General features: G+C 44.6%; 1 protein-coding gene across 1 annotated transcript in view; it reads left to right on the top strand.

Annotated features, from left to right (window-relative positions):
- Window positions 1–23,755, top strand: part of setd3 (SET domain containing 3, actin histidine methyltransferase) — a 122,339-nt gene that overhangs the window by 40,133 nt on the left and 58,451 nt on the right. The window contains 3 exon segments of the mRNA XM_061695742.1: window positions 4,144–4,292; window positions 9,787–9,859; window positions 21,475–21,731. Of these exon segments, the coding sequence (XP_061551726.1) occupies window positions 4,144–4,292; window positions 9,787–9,859; window positions 21,475–21,731 (479 nt within the window).

Here is a 23,755-nt window from a genome sequence, read left to right as displayed (position 1 = left end):
CGGTCAGAATACCCAAAGGATCATGACTCACGGCACACTTCCTCTTCTTACACACTGCAAAATAAGCCTGGCTAGAAATAAGCAAATTTGGTAAGATTTTCTTATTTAAAAAAAAAAAATAAATAAATAAAAAATTGGGCTTAGTAAAATTTGTTTGCCGAGAACTCTTGAAACTAAAATAACTAGAATCTAGTACCTTTAAGACACCAGAACATGAGAACAATGCGGTAACGTTTGCTTATTATAAGCAAGAAATTCTGAAATCCCAAAAAAAAAAAAAAGTACCGTAATTTAATTGCATTACGGGCCGATTACCGTGTTGAAGGTATATCGTGGTTTTGAAAAGTCAAGGTTTTAATAACCGCTTCACTGTCCGTTACCGGTAGTTAGCTTTTTTGGGGGAAATTGAGACTGTCACGCCCTAAACAATTAGGAGAGAAGAGCCGAGCTGCTATTTATTAATTTATTTTCTTCTCCTTCACAGCTGAGGGGAGGTGGGAAGGGTGGCAGTGCGCACACACGTGGAGGGAGAGAGGGGTTAAGGGCCCATCTCACTGGCGGAGTCCTCTGGGAGACCAAAATATTACTTGCGCTGTCAACAGGAAGATGTCTGGCAGACATCTCCAGACAACATGACAAACAATTCACCCGGAAGTCGCTGATCGAGGCTTATAAACTGTATACTTATTACAACCCCAATTACAATGAAGTTGGGACGTTGTGTTCAACAAAAACTGAATACAATGATTTGCAAATCATCCATCCACCCATTTTATACCGCTTATCCGAGGTCAGGTCGTGGGGGCTGGAGCTTTAGCAGCGACGCCCAGATTTCCCTCTCCGCAGCCACTTCTTCCAACTCTTCCGAGGGGATCCGGAGGCGTTCCCAGGCGAGCCGAGAGACTCTAGCCAGTGGGACGTGCCCGGAACGTGTGTGTCATCCAGGACAGCCCCACAACATCCAGACCCTTTAGGAACTCCGGGCGAATCTCATCCACCCCCGGGGCCTTGCCACCGAGGAGCTTTTTAACCATCTCTGTGACAGCAGCCCCAGAGATAGGAGAGCCTACCTCAGAGATCCCAGACTCTGCTTCCTGATGGAAAGAAATTGAGGAGGTCTTCGAATTATTCTCCCCACCGACTCACAACGTCCCGTGTCGAGGTCAGCAGCGCCCCATCCCCACTATACACAGTGTTGATGGTGCACTGCTTCCCCCTCCTGAGACGGCAGATAGTGGACCAGAATTTCCTCGAAGCCGTCCGGAGGTCTTTCTCCATGGCCTCACCGAACTTCTCCCATACCCAAGTTTTTGTTTCAGCGACCACCAAAGCTGCATTCCGCTTGGCCAGCCAGTACCCATCAGCTGCCTCAGGCATCCCACAGGTCAAAAAGGCCCGCTAGGACTCCTTCTTCAGCTTGACGGTATCCCTCACCGTACATGTTCACCAACAGGTTCGGGGATTGCCGCCACGACAGGCACCGACTACCTTACGGCCACAGCTCCGTTCGGCCGCCTCGGCAATAGAGGCACGGAGCATGGTCCACTCGGACTCAATGTCCCCCGCCTCCCCCGAGACGTGGGTGAAGTTCTGCTAGACGTGGCAGTTGAAACTCCTTCTGACGGGATTCTGCCATACGTTCCCAGCAGACTCTCACAATACCTGTGGGCCTGCCAGGTCGGACCGGCATCTTCCCCCACCATCGGAGCCAACCGTTGACAGCTCCGCCCCTCTCTTCACCTGAGTGTCCAAGACATTCGGCCGCAAGTCCGATGACATGACAACAAAGTCGATCATCGAACTGCGACCTAGGTTGTCCTGGTGCCAAGTGCACGTGTTTGACACCCTTATGCTTGAACATGGTATTCGTTATGGACAATCCGTGATGAGCACAGAAGTCCAATAACAGAACACTGATCGGGGGGGGGGGGGGGGCGTTCCTCCCAATCACGCCGGTGCAGGTCTTACTGTCATTGCCAACGTGAGCATTGAAGTCCCCCGTCAGAACGATGGAGTCCCCAGCGGGAGCGCTCTCCAGCATGCCTCTCGTCCACCGGGGTGAACCCCAATGTACTGGTGTCGAGCCGTGGGGGTGTGGGGAGCGGTGGGGGTGTGGGGGGTCAATAAGTACACCGACACCTGCTCGGTGCCTCTCACCATGGGCATTTCCAGAGTGGAGTCAGGGCAAGGGAGACCTATATCCATTTATTGTATTCATCATAGGGGTTTTGGGAGTAACAAAATAAAAGTATTCTAAAAGTAAGCAACTGACATAAGTAAGAATAAATGGAAAAAAAATGGAAATTAACCAATTTAAAATCAGACATTAATTTTGAATTGTGGTTCGAAACAATTGAACATGATTTGCAAATCATGTTCAGCCGATATTTAATTGAATACACTACAAAGACAAGATATTTAATGTTCAAACTGATATATTTTATTGTTTTTAGCAAATAATCATTAACTTCAATTTTATGGCTGCAACACATTCCAAAAAAGCTGGGACAGGGTCATGTTTACCACTGTGTTACATCACCTTTTCATTTAACAACATTTAACAAACGTTTGGGAACTGAGGGCACTAATTGTTGAAGCTTTCTAAGTGGAATTCATTCCCATTCTTGCTTGATGTACAGCTTCAGCTGTTCAACAGTCCGGGGCCTCCGTTGTCGTATTTTACGCTTCATAATGCTCCACACATTTTCAATGGGAGACAGGTCTGGACTGCGGGCTGGCCAGTCTAGTACCCGCACTCCTTTACTACGAAGCCACACTGTTTTAACACGTGCAGAATGTGGTTTGGCATTGTCTTGCTGAAATAAGCAGGGGCGTCCATGAAAAAGACGTTTCTCCAAAACCTGTATGTACCTTTCAGCATTTATGGTGCCTTCACAGATGTGTAAGTTACCCATGCCATTGTCACTAACACAGCCCCATACCATCACAGATGCAGATTTTTGAACTTTGCGTCCATAACAGTCCGTTATTCGTTATTTTTCATTATTCTCGGGGACTTTAACAAAGCTAAACTCAACCACGAACTCCCTAAATACAAGCAGCACATCGACTGTCCTACCAGGGAAAATAAAATTTTAGACCACTGCTACACTACGGTAAAAAACGCATACCGTGCTATACCTCGTGCAGCCCTGGGCTCGTCTGATCACTGCTTAATTCACTTAATACCGACGTACAAGCAAGAACTTAAATGCGCGAAGCCTACAGTGAAAAGAGTGGAAAAAGTGGACCAGTGAAGCCAAGATGGAACTGCAAAGCTGCTTAGACTGCACAGACTGGAGTGTCTTGGAAAATTCAGCTGGCAGCCTGGATGAATATACGGACACTGTTACATCCTATATCAGTTTCTGTGAAGATGTGTGTGTGTACCAACAAAATAATTTCGCACATTCAACAACAACAAGCCGTGGTTCACTGCTAAACTTAAGCAGCTTCGCCAAGCTAAGGAGGGCGCATATCAGAGCGGGGACAGGTCCCTGTATAATCGAGCTAGAAACCAGCTGACTAAAGAAATTAACATTGCAAAGAGGAACTATGCAGCAAAGTTGTAAAAACAGTTTAGCGCTAACGACTCTAAATCAGTCTGGCATGCATTCCAATCGCTGACTAATTACAAGCGACGACCCTCCCAAGCTGAGAACAATAGCACACTAGCCAACGACTTGAATACCTTCTTCTGCAGATTTGAAAAGGACACTTTCACACCCCACACCCACACTGTCGCACCCCCGACCACAATCACACACCTGACTTCTCGTATTCACCCTTCAAGTTCTGCAAAAGTCGTTGGTTTGGTAGAATAGACTTGCTCCTTTAACGAACCCCACAGAAAAAAGGAACATGGAACATACACAAAGAAATTGAGAGAAATATTATGACGTATGAATAAATTATAAGCATTTTAAAATAGGTAGTTACCTTTCAATTACCCTGTATATTTACATCAATAATTAAGTTAAATACTAATATTCTGGTGACCCGTAGATGGCTAGTAATGGATTTATATTAAACCATCAGGATCTGTAAGTTTGTAACCCTGATTTACCACTGGGCTACATAATTGTTTATTTTGCAGTACACATTGCAAATGCCACTCAAGTTTTAAATTGCCTTTTTTCCCAGGTATGTCGGTAGTATTTGAGGGTTGCAGACACAGCCATTTCCAGGATCTGGTGTCCTGGGCAAAAGCGAATGGGGCTTCCTGTGATGGGATCCGAATTGCCAACTTTGGAAAAGAAGGCTACGGCCTTCAAGCTACAAGAGATATAAAGGTGAGAATGACAGTAGGGTTGGTTATACATATGACAAAAAAGTTACATCATTGCAAAAGTCAGACAAAAGTCAGGAGTTGATGGATGAGGAAAATGAGAGAGATGGGAGAGTAGAAGAGGCAAGTGTGGTGGACCAGGAAGTGGCAATGATTAGTAAGGGGGAAGTTAGAAAGGCATTAAAGAGGATGAAAAATGGAAAGGCAGTTGGTCCTGATGACATTCCTGTGGAGGTATGGAAGCATCTAGGAGAGGTGGCTGTGGAGTTTTTGACCAGCTTCTTCAATAGAATTCTAGCGCGTGAGAAAATGTCTGAGGAATGGAGGAAAAGTGTGCTGGTGCCCATCTTTTAAGAACAAGGGTGATGTGCAGAACTGTGGTAACTATAGAGGAATAAAGTTGATGAGTGAAGTGAAGTTATGGGAAAGAGGAGTAGTGGAGGCTAGACTCAGGACAGAAGTGAGTATTTGCGAGCAACAGTATGGTTTCATGCCTAGAAAGAGTACCACAGATGCATTATTTACCTTGGGGATGTTGATGGAAAAATACAGAGAAGGTCAGAGGGAGCAACATTGTGTCTTTGGAGATCTAGAGAAAAAGCCTATGACAGAGTACCCAGAGAAGAACTGTGGTACTGCATGCGGAAGTCTGGAGTGGCAGAGAAGTATGTTAGAATAATACAGGACATGTACGAGGGCCGCAGAACAACGGTGAGGTGTGCTGTAGGTGTGACAGACGGATTTAAGGTGGATGTGGGACTGGATCAGGGATCAGCCCTGAGCCCCTTCCTTTTTGCAGTGGTGATGGATAGGCTGACAGATGAGGTTAGACTGGAATCCCCGGGGACCATGATGTTTGCAGTTGACATTGTGATCTGCAGCGAAAGCAGGGAGCAGCTGGAGGAACAGTTAGAAAGATGGAGGCATGCACTGGAAAGCAGAGGAATGAAGATTAGCCGAAGTAAGACAGAATATATGTGCATGAATGAGAGGGGTGGTGGGGGAAGAGTGAGGCTACAGGGAGAAGAGATAGCAAGGGTGGAGGACTTTAAATACTTGGGGTCAACCGTCCAGAGCAATGGTGAGTGTGGTCAGGAAGTGAAGAAACGGGTCTAAGCAGGTTGGAACAGGTGGAGGAAGGTGTCAGGTGTGTTATGTGACAGAATAGTCTCTACACGGATGAAGGGCAAAGTATATAAAACAGTGGTGAGGCCAGCCATGATGTACGGATTAGAGACAGTGGTACTGAAGAGACAACAGGAAGCAGAGCTGTAGGTGGCGGAAATGAAGATGTTGAGGTTCGCTCTCGGAGTGACCAGGTTGGATAAAATTAGAAATTAGCTCATCAGAGGGACAACCAAGGTTCGATGTTGTGGAGACAAAGTTAGAGAGCGCAGACTTCAATGGTTTGGACACGTCCAGAGGAGAAATAGTGAGTATATTGGAAGAAGGATGATGAGGATGGAGCTGCCAGGCAAGAGAGCTCGAGGAAGACCAAAGAGAAGGTTGATGGATGTCGTGAAGGAAGATATGATGGCAGTTGGTGTTCGAGAGGAGGATGCAGGAGATAGGCTTACATGGAAAAGGATGACGCGCTGTGGCGACCCTGAAAGGGACAAGCCGAAAGGAAAAGAAGAATTAGTGGCTATGCCCCACAGGTAGGTTGTGACCTACAGGTGAAAGAGAAATTCTGGAAGGAGCTAGATGATGTAGTTCTGAGCATCCCAGACAGAGAGAGAGTGGATGGAGGCGCGGAACATGGTCCACTCGGACTCAATGTCCCCCGCGTCCCCCCGGAACATGAGCAAAGTTCGGTTAGAGGTGGGAGTTGAAACTCCTTCTGACAGGGGATTCTGCCAGACGTTCCCAGCAGACCCTCACAATATGTTTGGGCCTGCCACGTCGGACCGGCATCTTCCCCCCCCATCGGAGGCAACTCACCACCATGTGGTGATCAGTTGACAGCTCCGCCCCTCTCTTCACCCGAGTGTCCAAGCGGCCGCAAGTCCGATGACACGACCACAAAGTCAATCATCGAACTGCGACCTCGGGTGTCCTGGTGCCAAGTGAACGTGTGGAAATCCTTATGCTTGAACATGGTGTTCGTTATGAACAATCCACGACGAGCACAGAAGTCCAATAACAGAACACCGCTCGGATTCTGATCGGGGGGGCCGTTCCTCCCAATCACACCCTTCCAGGTCTCACTGTCATTGCCCAAGTGAGCATTGAAATCCCCCAACAGAACGATGGAGTCCCCAGCGGGAGCGCTCTCCAGCACCCCCTCCAAGGACTCCAGAAAGGGTGGGTACTCTGAACTGCTGTTTGGTCCATAGGCACAAACTGGACTTCGTTTTCCCTTGCCCGGACTCGGGTCACCGGGGCCCCCCACTGGAGCCAGGCCTGGTGGTGGGGCTCGAAGGCAAGCGCCTGGTGGCCGGGCCTGCACCCATGGGGCATGGGGTGAATATTAACCTCATAGTCTGCTTGAAGGGAGTGTCCCTCCAATCGTTTGGTCGGGGAAGGAGTCTTTTGAAGACAGGAATCAAGATTCGGTTAAGGTCAAGTCGGTTAAGGTCCACTTGACGTACACAAGGAATTGTCCTAGTCGCCGTCTCACAGCAGGGCAGCGTGGGGGAGTGGGAATTCTCAGGTGGTCACTAGTCTCTGTGACGCCTCAAAGTTGCGGCGTGCATGTCCGCTAAATATCACCCCTTCGTTGGCAAAAGTTCGGCTCGATGGCGGGTTTCGGCGGCACAGGTTGGCAGGTACACACAGCAATGCAGTTACCAGAGTAAAACATTAGTGGATACCACCCCCCCTTTTCAACTGTAACAGGTGTCCATGACAGCTGCTTACTCAATGTGTGTGTCTATATGTGAATATTGATGTCATTGTTGTTTCTATGTGGTGAGGTCAAGAGATTGTGCAGTTGAGAGAGACAGGGGAAAATACTACTACCATGAACGTTGACGGAGAGTTTTTGTAGGGCTCTTCAAAAATAAGGGAAAAAGAAAAAAGAAGTTATTCAGCCCTGCTCCCTTCTTGCAAACAGAGGGTGTCTCCAAAAACAAGAAAAAGGGAAAAACGAAAACTCTACTATAAGGTGTGAACCACTCAAATAGCAACCAAAAGCAAGAGATGAAAGGCAGGTGTTCTACACTGTACAAAGGAAAGTAAACTTAGCCTAAGTCAGAGAGCAACAAGGAGGTCCGGGAATGTTCGGTCAAAGGGGGAGGACTTCCTGCACGGTTTGAGCTTGGACATTTTCGAGCTCGGCCCTTCCTTTTTCCCGGAAAACCTCAGGCAAGCATTGGGGTACTGTTCTGAGCAGCTCCGCCGCTCCTGGGACTTTCGGTAGAGCAGGGCGGCTTGGCTGAAAATCATGTAGTGGTTCGAGGATGGCCCTTAAGTTAAGATCTGTAGCACAGGCCGGAATGTGCAAACAGGGGTTTTGACACCTTAGTGTTGGTGATGTCAAACACCTGCGTTCCTTCAAATATAATTTTTTTCCAGCATTTCGAGGCCTTATTCAAATTTGCGCTGTTTGAGAAACTTAGAAATCACAATATGGCTGTCATAACTGCTGGATGGTAGGTGGTACCAAGTGGCATCTTTGATGGTATCTTTGGTTGCGCCAGCAACAAGAACGTTTTTTCTTTGGAACTCAGGATTGACATGCAGAGCTTGGGAGCTTGTAAGGAAAGACCTGCGATGGGCCGGATTGGTGCATCATGGGCGGAGTCTTGTGTGACCCCCCCCCCCCCCCCATCCCTGTGCTGCGTTGAGTCACGAGTGGCTGAGAAGTGAGCTCCACAGAGACGCAGTAACGAAATGCAAATGAGCAGGTGGAAACCCAAGGAGAAACCAGAGTGAAGCTTGCGCAGCGCGCCGGGAGGAAGAATTAAGAGGGTGGCCGCCAAGGCGAGCCACGGAAAGATTAAATAAAAAGCAGGCAACTTCGACACCACAAACGACATAGAACAGAAGAGGAAGGCTGGGAACCAGCACAGAAGGAATTGCACATCCCAAGTGGTCGTTGCAGGTGCACCAGATGAGTTGGTTTTCAGGTGTTGCCTTTGAAACGAAAGGGTGGGCAGGATGAGAAAAAAGATGGCACCGAGGTGCAAGGTGTACCGAACAAGTGTACAGGAAGTCTGAGGTCTCTGATAAGAGACGATGCCCACATGTCCTGTGCTGTTGAAGCCGTGTGTGTGAAAATCACAAAAGAAGTACAACGACTGAAAGTGACGGCCAGCTAATCAAGGAAGACACAATCAAGGTTAGAGTGACAGCTGAATGGATGGACCAATGATGAGGGCCGGGGCCCGTAAATGCGACTGATAGGGCGCAGTTTTCCATCTCACCGAGGGGTCTTATGGTCTCGAAAGCTTGGAAGAATTATCGCGAGAGTGCCCACTTGGTGGACATCTCCAGCGTTTCTGGTGTGCACATCCCTTTCGTCAAGCTGTCATCTGGCTGTGATTTTGGTAGCGGTGACGCATTCAGGAGGCTCAGTGTAGCACTGGTACGATTCTCTATTGTGTTCTGGCGGCTTCAGGGGCCGGCGCACCTGTGCATAAATCTCACGCCTCGTATAGTCAATTAATGGCATGAAACGACTTAGCAGATCTTGTCCAATGAGCAAAGGTACTGACTTGACAGGTAACACGAACACAAGATGAATTATGGCCCTATTGTCCAGTGCCACACTCGTGAGCTTAAGTGGGTTTTCACCAAAGCAAGGGGGAGAATTGTCATTTCACAGTGTTGAAGGTTGAGTGTACGGCTGTCTTGCTGTACTTTGTCACGCAGTAGGTCAAACACGTCCTTGAATTTTTTATTTTTTTTTATTTTTATTTTAGTAACGGATGTTATCTGGTCATCGCAGTGGTCGGTTATGTGCTTTCCCACAGTCTGTTGGACGGGACACTTGTCATTGCTAATTGGAGAATCAGCCGAATCTTATTCCCAGCCTAAAAGTAAATTCCATTTTAATACTGTATCCCTGTCCATTGTATATAGCCCCACCCTCAACCTCATCCTTACCATTTCCAGAGAAGGAGCTCTTGACTCGATTTGCTTACCCAACTGTCCAGTAAGGAGCTGCTAATTTGTGTTGCGTGGCCATAATTTAGCATTTTGTGCAAACATTATATTATTTCCACAACAATTCCATGGTACGCCCTTTTAACTTTGAGCAGCTGCCTCTCCAAAGTTCTCTGCACACCCATGCTTTGAGGGAAGCAGAAGGCCAAAACAACAGCAAAATAAGCTCTTTGGAATTGGCAGAGAATATTTATTGTCTGTAACTCATACATTCTCAGCTCTGTTGTTCAATGGCATGTTCTTTATTAATGTGGCACCTTTTAAAAAGTGTCTAGCAGTCTTTCCAACGGTATACGATTTATTGCCAAGAAGCATTGTTTCGTTAAGGAAATAATCAATCAACCAACCACCTTTACTTGCTGTTTGTGCTGGTTGTATTCTCTATATAGGCAGAAGAACTGTTCTTGTGCATTCCAAGGAAGATGCTGATGACAGTGGAATCCGCACAGAATTCCATCCTGGGTAAGGAATTTAGATCTTTACTTCATTAGTAGTTTGAGGTCAACTAAAGTTTTAACTTTTTTTTATTGTATACTGTACACAGTGTAATATCCAGTATTCAAGAGTTGACACAAACCAAAAAAGACATGTGCTGCCTCCTATGGAATCTGTTTTCGCCCATGGAAGCAACTTGTCTGCCATATCACTGCACTCCACCCATGCACCTGAATGCTCTTTACTCTAAAGTTTATTTCTGTCAAAAATGTGTACAGCAGGCGCTGGGAAGCATTTTTAAGTGATAAAAACTGCAAATGTGTGTAAAAGCCCAACCAAAGTTTTGGGATTCCAACCACTGCCTGTAACAAGACTTTACACCGATTTTATCAGCCTTATCAGTATCGGCCGATGATTAGCATTTTATGCTGATTGGCTTCAACGTCATAATTCGTTGATTGATCGGCTCCGCAAAAGACATTTACTCCGCGTCGCCATTGTGTGTAGTATATTTGAATCCAAAACCTAGTTTATTTTTAGCCTTGTCTTTTGGCGTAGTCCTGTAAATATCTGACGGCCTTATGTGTGCACCGAGTTCCAAAATCTGTAAATGTTGTTGTGTGACTTCGATGAGCGCTCTGCTTGACTAACTGGGAGCATTTCCTGCGGACATGCTGCTTATATAGAGGAAAGGCGGACGTGACTCAGGACAGCATGCGGACGTTAAAGGGGGAAGGGTGCGTGTGAAAGAGGACGTTAAAGGCACGCCCCCAGTAGGTATATAGCGCCGGTATGTGCATTGTGCAAAACAACATCGGTTTGGCAAAGGGCCCCCAAAATGGCACCTACGAAGAGACACGCTTACGAAGCGCAGTTTAAACTCAAGCTGTCAGTTACGCGGAGGAACATGGGAATCGAGCAGCCGCGAGAGAATTCAAGATCAACGAATCCATGGTTGACAAGTGGAGGAAGCAGGAAAACGAGTTTTGCCAAGTCAAGAGGACGAAGCGGAGTTTCCGCGGGAAAAAAAAAGAAAAACAAAACACGGAAACAAGGCGAGGTGGCCCGAGTTGGAAGACCAACTCGAGCAATGGATAAATGAACTCCACATCGGTGTAAACAGGGCGGTCAAAGTGAAGTTGCGAGCGGCGTAGAAGCGATGGATGACAGATGGCGAACACAGCTTTTCTAAGACTAGGAGGCAACGCCGGGCGAGTTACGCCACAATTTGTGAATGGATTGTGGATGCTCGGGCTAGCGTGTCTGCTTGCAATGTTGTTCGAGCTTTCGTAAAAGCCGGCATCATTTCTGAGGAGCCGCACGGCAACGAGACTGACTCCGACAATGACGAGAGGGAACCTGCCGTGTTTGATGGAGAACTTGCCCAGGAGAACTTGCCCAGCTGTTCATTTCGGATACAGAACATGAGGACTTTGATGGATTTGTGGATGAGGATTGATTAAAAAAATTTATAACGTGAGTACATTGTTAAATACTTCAATAAAGTACAACCGAACTCAGTTTTGCTCCCGCTGCCTTTTTAAAAACATTGTTTTAGCGTGCATCCATGCTACCGTATGTTTTAAGTTAGCGTATGTTTTACCATGCCTATGCCCAATAATACGGTGCACCTTATATATATGTGTTAAATACAGAAATCGACCCCGTAACTGAGACTGCGCCTTTTAATACGGTGCGCCTTATGGTCGTGAAATATGGTACGATAAAGTAATTTAATTACAGTAAGTTAGCAGCCATTATTTCTGTCATGTTGTAATGTTGGTTTGACCTGACTGATTAGAGTACACGATCTGAATAGAGCAGTGATTTCCAACCTTTATGAAGCCAAGGGACATATTTTACAATTGAAAAATCTCACGGCACACTAACAAACAAAAATGTCTCAAAAAGTGGATACATTAATTAATGTATTTGCTTCCTGCGATCTAATAGAAGACCATTCATTTGTTTTGTCTGTCACTATGCCTCACTGGCATAAATAGAGGAACAAAGATACATTATTTATTATAAATATAATTTTTTGAGCAATTAAGTAGACAAGTATATTCAGTAAATGAACAGGTCATTTAAATACACATTCCTCCATCTTGTGATCGGTTATGGTTTTTTTAAACTCGCTGATCGGTGATCGGCCCCAAAAATCTTGATCATGTAAAGCCTACCTGTAACTAGTGTAAAGGGGAGAGTTCTAGCCTAGAAAGCGCCAGAGTTTGCTTGGAAAGCAGCCAGTGTAAAGTTATGACTAAGGTGTTAGTTTTGTTGTTGCGGTGTTCATCACTCAGCTGGGTTCTGTGGGATGTTTTGTTGATGTTCCTCACACTAAATGTCTGTTCACACACACATGTAGAGCCAAAAACCACCAGCATCCTCTGTGCCATCTTCTGGATTTTTGGAGATTTGTCTGCGCTTAATGAAGCATAAAACTCATCCAGTTTGAGAGTTGAACTTCTCTTTTGTGTCACATTGGCGCTCAATCAGTTCCATCTGCAGCTCCCATGGCGCAGTCAATGTATCACTGTACCCACTGCGCTACCTGGTGGAACCACTCGGCATTACAAGAGAAGGTCAAACGAATGTAGTCATGATTTTGATATGATTTGGGCGATTCTGTACCAATCTTTGGCGGGCCGGATTGAAATGATCAACAGGCCGGATGTGGCCGTAGGCCATAGTTTGCGCACCACTGTATAAGAACATAATAATTCAAGTACATCCTTTTTAAGAACAATTAACTTGAAGAATATATTGAACATTGGCATTGTAATGTAGAACAATAAATATAATACATTGCAAACATATACAAGTGCAAGTATATTGCAAATAAAACACTCAGGCTCTGTTCACTGTCACTTTGAGGTCATAAATTGTGTTATATTTGTTCCAACTTCATCCAAATTCGACATACCAGCCTGTTGTTGTTAGCGGGATGGCCACGTTCATTTGACTTGAATCCACAATGTTCCCACATTGTCGCGGTGGCGTTAGGCTTTGGAACTAATTCTTAGCTTTGATGACATACGCGATTGCCCGCATTGAAAAGCATGCGCGTGTGCAAACGGCCAATCTGCAGAAGGGTCCCACCCCACCCTTCACTATCTCTGATTGTATTAGAGAGAGACAGGTTTCATGTGTCACATTTTTTTTTTTCTTCCTCAAATGGCTAGGCGTATAGGTGGACCCGCTCTTTATCCCCCCCCCCCACCCCCCCCCACCACCACCATTCCGAAATTAGGCCACATATGCGACCAAATTATTCGACTCTGGAGCCCTGTCTTATCAAAAAAATTAATACGGCAGGTTTCCAGCACCACGATAGAATACGTTCATCTGTAGCATAATGCCCTTGCTCATTTGTGTGCATCTCAGACTTGGGACGCACATCAAACGAGATCCCTGGCGCTGCAAGCAGAAATTTTAAGGGCACACTCTAAATGGACTTGCAAAGTAAATATTCACATTTTTCACTGTATTACTGTAAATACTTTGACATTAAATGCAGAAATTTCTATGTTAAATTTGCATGTTACTTTGCAAGTTTTGACACAACATAAACATAATAATTATACAGTTTAAGAACTAAAAATGTAAAGTTAAAGTCAGTGTGAAGTGAAAATAAATGTTAATTTGACACACCACAGAGAAGATTGTTGTTAAATGGAACCCAGATTATAATGACAAATGTGTCTTAAAATACAACCACTGGCCTCTACTTTTCAAATACAGTCTAACATACAGTGCCGTGAAAAAGTATTGGCCCCCTTCTCAAATTCTTATATATTTGCATAGTTTCCCCCACTTTAAGATCATTAAACAAACGTAAATATCAGACAAATATAACCCAAGTGAATATAAAATGCTGTTTTTAAATAATTTTATTTATTCAGAAAAAAACAACTATTCAAAGTTTCCTGGCCCTGTGAGGAAAATCATTACCCCTCCTTATTAAATCATGAATTAATTGTGGCCCATCACAATTTCTGGTTAATTTTCACCGATCACACCTAAGCCTGATTACTTCCAGACCTGCTCAATCAAGAAATCCCTTAAAGGTCTTGTGTTGAAACCGCAAGCAAGATTTGAATGCAGCCTCACCTCACCACTCCCTCCTCCTCCCCTTCCCCTCTGGCCAAATCCAAGCTCCTCGCAGGCGTGCACGCGCAAGTCACCAGCTGTCTTTACCGTGGTAAGCAGTTACTTTGCCATTTTCATCAGGTCTTGTTCACCGGTAAGTAAAAATAAACAGATGTTGTCATATTGAATATGTGGGAAACTATCTCATGGCATGATAGTTAGAAAGTAATTGGCATGAATGTTGCATTTCATTATTAGTCCTATTTAGTTAGCAACAAGTAGCTTTGATAAAAGCTATATAAATACTCCACACTGCAGTACAGAGGCAAATTCCGCTGAATTTATATATTTGTTGTTCAGAGTTCCCAAGAGGAGAGCACGGCTATTGGTGACCCCGGCTGACTACAACCCCTGGCCGACATCTCTGATGGGTACGCTAAGCACTGTATAATAGTCACATGACTTGTATACATGCATTTACACGAGCACGCACACACACACACACACACACACACACACACGTTTTAGAAACTGTAAATAGGTGAAAGCAAAATCTGTCAACTACCATGATTCATGCTAAAAATTGTATCAAAACTTCCACATTGTCATTTTTTAAAAACGTTGATGTTGCAAAGCATTTTTTATCATCAAAACCGTTACAGTAGCTTGAAAAATAGCTCCTACATACTTTTAACAGACATCTGCTTTCAAAATGAGTTGTGTACATATAGGTAACATGATGAGCCAATTATACATTTATTTCAAGTCGTAACGGCCATTAGAGGGAAATGAAAGATGGAAACTGAAAAATATTCTCCTATTGTTTTCAGTTTTGTTGATTGGATGGATATGAGTGCTCTTTTTCAAATACTTGTTTGGACAGCTTTTATATGTGGAGATCAGAAAGATTGGTAACAATGGAAAGCCAATTTTACAAACAAAATCTAAGCACTATAATGTCTTGCTTTACAGGGGAGCGGTGACAGATTGACGTTCGAGTAATCACATATTGTGAGGAAGAAATTTCTGTGACGTGACCCCAGCTCCATGTTTTGACATCCGCCACGAGACATCTGGAGCTGCTCTGACTCGTCAGCCCCTGATCAACGGATTGCTGTCTGCCATTACTGCAGACACATGACAAAACTCATGGACACCATCATGAACGAAGGGAGTATTACGCAGAGCCAGATGAATGTGGAATGACATTCGCTGATGAACTTTGTAACCCCGGAGAGAACAACAGACAGTTCCGCCAAGGCCGCCTATCGCAATATGTAATGTGGAAAATCCGAAAACCAACATTGAATGACTGTGACCTTTGATCCCTCAGGCGGCACTGCATCAAAAACTGACATCAATGTGTCAAGGATATCACCACTTGGGCTCAAGAACTCTTCAGAAAACCAATGTCAGTAAATACAGTTCGGCACTATAGCCGTAAGGGCAACTTGAAACTCTACTATGCAAAGCAAAAGCCATTTATCAAAAACACCCAGAAACGCCGCCGGCTTTTCTCGGCCCGAGCTCATCTAAGATGGACTGATGCAAAGTGAAAAGTGTTCTGTGGTCCGACGAGTCCACATTTCAAATTGTTTTTGGAAATTGTGGACGTCGTGTCCTCCGGGCCAAAGTGGAAAAGAACCATCCGGACTGTTATGGATGCAAAGTGGACCATCTGTGATTGTATGGGTCTGTGTTCGTGCGAATGGCATGGGTAACACACATCTGTGAAGGTACCATTAATGCTGAAAGGTACATCCAGGTTTTGGAGAAACATATTTGCTGCCATCCAAGCAGCGTCTTTTTCATGGACGCCCCTGCTTATTTCAGCAAGACAATGCCAAACCACATTCTGCACGTGTTACAACAGCCTGGCTTTGTAGTAAAAGAGTGCGGGTACTAGACTGGCCTGCCTTCAGTCCAGACCTGCCTCCCATTGAAAATGTGTGGCGCATTATGAAGCGTAAAATACGACAACGGAGACCCCGGACTGTTGAACAGCTGAAGCAAGAATGGGAAAGAATTCCACCTACAAAGCTTCAACAATTCGTGTCCTCAGTTCCCAAACGTTTATTGAATGTTGTTCAAAGAAAAGGTGATGTAACACAGTGGTAAACATGACCCTGTCCCAGCTTTTTGGAACGTGTTGCAGCCATAAAATTCCAAGTTAATGATTATTTGCTAAAAACAATAGTTTATCAGTTTGAACATTAAATATGTCTTTGTAGTGTATTCAATTAAATATAGGTCGAACATGATTGGCAAATCATTGTATTTTATTATTTATGTTTAACACAATGTCCCAACTTCATTGGAATTGGGGTTGTAAGAGGAAATAGTAAGTTGACAGTCTCCAGTAAGATGCATGAGACCTACATATATCCAATATTATATTTTAAACACACACAAGTAAACAAATCTCTGAGGAAACATTTTCAATGCACACTTTTTTTTTTTGTATCGTAGCCACGTCTGATGTTTGTAACAAAACAAACTGCATGAAAATTGGTTAAAATTTCAGCGAGTTTTGTGTGTGTGGTCATGCCCAAAAGTCACAGGAACTCCCTGTGCAAGATAGCGGGCACTCTTCACATAGATTCCTTGCAGAGGACACTCTTAGGCTTGCTAACTTATTCCCGGTTGTCGTTGCTACAACTGCGTCACAACCCACACGCAAGCATGCACCTTGCGTAATCTCTTCCTCAGTAGCGCACCTCCCCCCCACGCAATGCGAAGTGGTGCACACACTCACTCAGAAGCCACACACACACTGAGCTGCCTGTCACATTGACGTCAGAAAATGGTGTGTCCTTCTCCCGCTCCACCATAAATAAATAAATAAGTAAAACTACCAGCACGCGATCGACTAAGGCTACCTTTGCGATCGACTTCTTATACACCTTGAGCTATGACTTGTCAGAATGCTAGCTACTGTATTGTTCGCGAGCAATGCTATTTTGCTGAACGTTCGTGCCGCACATGACTGCGGCTGTCTAACACTAATGCCATCGGTTTGAAGTTAGATTTTTTTGGGAATGCAGTTAGTTAAAAATTCAAGGATGTGATAGACTTACCGGTTGAGCAGAAATGAAGCCTCTTCGCTCCTTTGTCCATCAAGTTGATGCAAGCCACCTCTCGAATAGTAGGTCCGATGTGAATCGTAGGTTTGTTTCTTTCTCTGTCGGATTCCCTCTGTATAGCCTTTCTGGTCTCTTTGCTCTGCTAGCGTTTCCTATCTTAGAAGACCCAGTTGTTGGCAAACGAGAGGTAGCCACCGAAAGCCTCCACGTCCGACACTGTTCCCAGAGCTTCTTTCTGGCATACATGTGCGTGCACGAGAAAATGATTGACACACTCTCTGGTCACGGCTTCAGTCTGTACAGTGTCTAATTGGACAGTTCTCTCCATCACAGAGACTTTCTAAATTAATAATCAACATTAAATTAGAGGCATTAGATGAGGCTGGATAGGGATGTGTTTTCAAAAGATTATTTAAGTAATATTTTACTATCTGGACATGCAGAGAGTTTTAACACATATGACAAACTGCTTACTTCACCTTGAAACAGAATGTCTAAAAAAAAAAATAATAATAAGTCGGACAAGAGCTGCAACAAAATGACGCGATCCAAAGAAAATCCAGATCAGTCAAGAAATAAAATAATTGACATCTACTGTATCAGTCTGGAATTGGTTACAAAAGCCACTTCTAAAGACCTGCAGGCCTCCCTTGCCTTAGTTAAGGTCAGTGTTCATGATACAACAATAAGGAAGAAACTCTGCAAAAACGGCATCCATGGCAGAGTTGTAAGGTGAAATCCACCGCTGACCAAAAATAACATAAAGGCTCGTCTTACTTTTGCAAAAACAACAAAAACATCCGAATGATTCCCAAGACTTTTTAGGAGAATATTGGACTGACGAGATGAAAGTTGAGCTTTTTGCACTGTGTTTTTCTCGCTACATCTGGCGTAAATGAAGCACATTTCAGAAAATGAACATTATACCAACAGTCAAATGTGGTGGTAGTGTGTTGGTCTTGGGCTGCTTTGCTCCTTCAGGACCTGGACCATTTGCTGTGATTGTTGGAACCATGAATACTGCTCATAAAAGAAAATCCTGAAAGAGAATGCTCAGCCATCAGTTTGTGACCTCAAGCTGAAGCGCACTTGGGTTTTGAAGCAGGATAACGATCCAAAAAAACACCAGCAAATCAACTTCTGAATCGCTTAAAAAACAAAACTAAAGTTTTGGAGTGGCCTAGTGAAAGTCCAGACTTGAATCTGATTGAAATGCAGTGGCATGACCTGAAAAAGGCCGTTCATGCTTGAAAATCCTCCATTTCTTCAGAATTCAAACAATTCTGCAAAGAAGAGTGGGCCAAAATAGCTCCACAGAGATGTGAAAGAGTCATTGCCAGTTATAGAAAACATTTGATTTCAGTTGTTGCTGCTGAGGATGACCCAACCAGTTTTAGGGGACTACTACGTTTTCACACAGGGCCAGGTAACCCGCAAGAGTTTTTTGTTTTTTTTTTGCTTAATAAATGAAATCATCATCTTTTCATTTCGACTTGTCCCGTTCGGGGTCGCCCCAGCGTGTCATACTTTTCCATGTACCATAAGCTTATCTCCTGCATCCTCCTCTCGAACACCAACTGCCCTCATGTCTTCCTTCACTACATCCATCAACCTTCTCTTTGGTCTTCCTTTAGATCTCTTGCCTGGCAGCTCCATCCTCATCATCCTTCTACCAATATACTCAATATCTGCTCTAAATGTGTAAAATTTTGCCCTTCATCACATAACACCTGACACCTTCCAGCACCCGTTCCAACCTGCTTGGACCTGTTTCTTCACTTCCTTACCACACTCACCATTGCTCTGGACTACTACCCCAGCTATTTAAAGACCTCCACCCTTGCGATCTCTTATCCCTGTAGCCTCAGTCTTCCCCCTCCACCTCTCTCATTCAAGCACATATATTCTGTTTTACTTTGGCTAATCTTCATTTTTGACCTTCTCTGTACTTCGCCATCAACACCCTCAAGGCAAATAATGCATTTGTGATACTCTTTCTAGCAAGGAAACCATATTGTTGCTCACAAATACTCATTTCTGTCCAGAGTCTGGCCTCCACTCCTCTTTCCCATAACTTCATTGTGTATTCATGGTTCAGTTTGATTCCTCTACAGTTCCCACAGCTCTGGGACGTGGAGAAAAAAAAGCTTTCAATTACCTTTTTTTGTCTGCACTGCGTACTGGAATGGGAGTTGAACATCTGCTGGATGCATAACCTGTAATTTAAAAAAAAAATACATATCATTACGAGAGAATACGTTTTATTGTGTTTTGCGAGGGTAAAAAACATTATTTCGTCGCAATCGTAAAAGACGTTCGACTCGCGGGTTTTGAGTTCCTGCAAGATGGACGAAATGGAAAATTCAAATCAGGACTGGCAACAGATGTTACATTGTAATGTGAACTAGTGGGACTAAATGATGTTTTTAGGATTTAAGGAGCGTGTTTGCTCGCTAAATGTAACTAACACGAGCTGCAAACGAGTTACCTTCGTCTCCAACCATCCGGAGGAAGCTTGGGGATGAAGCTCTGCTGGCGATCCTTTTTGTAAAGTCTACCACCATCTGTCTGTCCAAGTACCTTTCCTGGATGCCAAATTTACACATCACTTCTTCGTCACCCCTGTTTCCTTCACCAACGTGTCCATTACAATCTGCACCAATCATGATTCCCTGTCTGTCTGGGATGCTCAGAACAACTTCGTCTAGCTCCTTCCAGAATATGTCTTTCAGCTCCAGGTCACATCTTACCTGTGGGGCATAGCCACTCATCACATTATACATAACACCCTCAATTTCAAGTTTCAGCCCCCCCCCCCCCCCCCCCCCCCCTTCTTCATAGGGCTGCATTCTTCAATAAATGAAATCACCATTTTAAAAACAGCATTTTAAGTTTACTTGGGTTATATTTGTCTATCTACATTTGTTTGATCTTTTCACAACAAAATTCATTTTCTTTGTTATTTCTACAATACTTGAAAACGGTTCATAGATAAGATTATATTTTTTGGCCAATTTTTTTTTTTTAAATGTTCTGCATTTATAGCACATGCTTTGACGTGGACAAAAAAGGGAACCTGGGGCAGGGTGACCCTGCCAGGGGCATAAAGCCCCAGACAACTCAGCTCCGAGCATCATTGGGACATCCAACACCCTCCACCACAATATGGTGACTGCTCCAGGAAGGGATTGTTTCTGCTGTTGCCATAAATTCACCCTTCAATATAAATTAGCCATGCAGTCTTATTTATAATCATGAGCTGATTTTGTTTGTTTGATTTTGCTGCGGGATCAACATGGCTACTTTCCTCAGTGTGTGACTTGTCAAGGAAAATTCCATAGAGGTGTGCATATCACAATAATGTCCAACAGGTGTGTGTAATATGCGTATTGATTCTAAATTTCCATTTGGTTGTGGCTTGCGCGGTGAGGCGTAAAGGGGTAGCTGGCTGTGTCCTACCAGCACTCAGCGACCGCTATTCCCAACTGGAATAAATGAAGGACACATTAAACCACTTTTTAAAATTGTATTTGTTAACGTAGTATTTATTTGCAATGAAATATTAAACAGTGCTTTTCCGGTTCTGTGTCTCAACTATGTCGCTGTCTTGATTTGCATACTATGCCACCACACTGGGGGGGAAAAAAAAAAAAAGCCCTTAATTTTATCATTAGTTGTATGATTAAAATTTGGTAAACTGGGGTAATTTCCCCTCTTCTCAAAAATAATACAATTTAATTAAGTAAATTCTTCAGACATTTTGCAGTTTAGTAGCAGTAACCCTGTCGATTGGCTGCAATCCTTTTCTTTTTTTTTTCCCCCTCTTTTTAATACTAAGGCAAATTGCTTACAGGTGCAAAAAAAAATTGAATGTTGAAAAATACTGCAAGATGTTAGTCGAGCTTACAGGCTTAATCAGCATTTTGTCATTTCTAGTATGGGCTTGGGCGAAAATATTTTTGGAAACAAAAAATGTTCATGGATTCCAGTTTTCAATAAAGACTGTTAAAAAAATAATAATAATCAATTCAAGGTGCAGTGCCGCTACGGCAAACGGACATCTTGATGCAACGTTGCGTTTTGATCCCCCTGTACGCGGCATTCAAAATGCAGTGTCAAAAGGCGTTATGGACATGCACGCACGCACACACCCCGTTTCTTGTCCTCTGTTGAACCACTGTGACTGCCTCACTGATCGAACCTAGGTTAAGAATCATTGATTTAAAAGGTAGACCCTGGCCTCGGTCGGTCCCGACTGTCTGAGATGAAATATAAAATGTATTTTCTTTTATTTTCAATCTAGTAATTTCAGTCCCAGAAGGGAAATTATATTTTAACTCCGTATGTATTGTGTTTCCTGCATTACACCAACCACAGTGTCTTTTGTCTATGCTTACTGATATTTGTGAATTGTGTATGACATTGGTCAAAAATTTTTTAAAATGTAATGAAACCTCTGTGTCTTAGGACCTCTCCTCCGCCAGGACCGGATTCTTAAGGCCATGGGCAATGTGTCACTCGCCTTCCATCTGCTTTGTGAGCGGGCCAATCCTGCATCATTGTGGCTGCCATATATCCGCAGTCTTCCTCAGGATTACAGTATCCCACTATACTACCATACGGAAGAGGTCCAGCTGCTTTTGGGCACACAAGCGATTCAGGATGTCCTCAGCCAGTTTAAAAACACAGCCCGCCAGTATGCCTACTTCTACAAACTTTTACAGGTAAAGATTTGTTTTTATATATATAATACGCTGATCAGGCACAACACTCAGTTCACATGAAAAACAGCGTTTTATCAAATTAGTGTGTAGTATAGATTACAATATCGTAAGTTATTTTTACATGTGCCTAATGCAGCCCTATGGGGGGCACAAGTCAGTGCAAACTGTAGGCCGGTCCCAAGCCCGGATAAATGCAGAGGGTTGTGTCAGGAAGGGCATCCGGCTTAAAACTTTGCCAAACAAATATGAGCGTTCATCCAAAGAATTCCATACCGGATCGGTCGTGGCCCGGGTTAACCGGCGCTGTCAACCTGTCCGCTGAGGTAAGATATTGCTGAGGCGGCCGACCAGAGCTGTGGCCGTAAGGTGGTTGGTGCCTGTCGTGGCGGCAATCCCCGAACCCGTTGGTGGACATCAACGGTTAGGGATGCCGTCAAGCTGAAGAAGGAGTCCTATCGGGCCTTTTTGGCCTGTAGGACTCCTGTGGCAGCTGATGGGTACCGGCTGGCCAAGCGGAATGCAGCTTTGGTGGTCGCTGAAGCAAAAACTCGGGCATGGGAGGAGTTCGGTGAGGCCATGGAGAAAAACTTCCGGACGGCTTCGAGGAAATTCTGGTCCACCATCCGACGTCTCAGGAGGGGGAAGCAGTGCACCATCAACACTGTGTATAGTGGGGATGGGGCGCCGCTGACCTCGAGTCGGGACGTTGTGAGCCGGTGGGCAGAATACTTCGAAGACCTCCTCAATTCCACCGACACGGCTTCCCATGAGGGAGCAGAGTCTGGGTTCTCTGAGGCGGGCTCTCCTATCTCTGGGGTTGAGGTCATCAAGGTGGTTAAAAAGCTCCTCGGTGGCAAGGCCGCAGCTGAGTGTGAAGCGGCTGGGATGAGAATCAGCACCTCCAAATCTGAGACCATGGTCCTCAGTCAGAAAAGGGTGGTGTGCCCTCTCCAGGTCGGAGATGAGATCCTGCCCCAAGTGGAGGAGTTCAAGTATCTTGGGGTCTTGTTCACGAGTGAGGAAAGAATGGAACGGCAGATCGACAGGCGGATCGGTGCAGTGATGCAGATTTTGTATCCATCCGTTGTGGTAAAGAAGGAGCTAAGCCGAAAGGCAAAGCTCTCGATTTACCAGTCGATCTACGTTGGCAGATGGATGGATGAATGGAAACGGCTGGCAGTGAATGAGTTAATCACCCTCACCTGCTGCACATCCTTCCCATCTCTATCCCACAGATCTCGATGTATTCCTTTCACCTCTCCTTGGTCCTCTCAGTGTCCCACTTCTTCTTAGCTAACCTCTTTTCTTGTATGATTTCCTGTACTGTGATGTTCCACCACCAAATCTCATTCTTTCCTTTCCTACCAGAAGATACACCAAGTAATATCCTGCCTGTCTCTCTGATCACCTTGGCTATAGTGGTCCAGTCTTCTGAAAGCTCCTCCCCTCCACCGAGAGCCTGTCTCACCTCGTCCCGAAAAGCTGCACAACACTCGCCCTGTCTCAGCTTCCACCACATGGTTCTCTTCTCTGCCTTTGTCTTCCTAATTTTCCTCCCCACCACCAGAGTCATCTTACACACCATCATCCTATGCTGCTGTTTTCGTATTTTTAAAACGCACTTGAAGTGAGATATTTTCACAGTATAGCAGGATGCCTGCAGAAGTGTGACTGCTTCAGCTGTTTCTCTCTCAATTATTTACTTTAAAGATGGCAATTGCATTCCTGAGACCAAATGTCTAGCCATAGATCTCCCCTGCAGTTTACAGGGCGATACGACGTCTGGGTAAGCTATGAGACGAGCCATAAACGGGGGCTGCTTGTGTAACATCAAAGATTACGATCGCCATTTGTTTGGTCAAATCCAGACTCATTCAGTCATTTGGGGTTCGGTTCATTCAATGACAAGAGGGCCACATGGTGGATAAAAAGTGACACCAAGAGGAAGTCCCAGTACAATTCAAACCTTAGTGAACCAATCAGGTTTAGGGGCTGTACTTAAGAGTACGCCCACAGATGCAAGA

The sequence above is a fragment of the Phycodurus eques genome, chromosome 14 (assembly GCF_024500275.1).
Source record: "Phycodurus eques isolate BA_2022a chromosome 14, UOR_Pequ_1.1, whole genome shotgun sequence".
NCBI lineage: Eukaryota > Metazoa > Chordata > Actinopteri > Syngnathiformes > Syngnathidae > Phycodurus > Phycodurus eques.
This window is presented reverse-complemented; position numbering and strand designations above follow the sequence as displayed.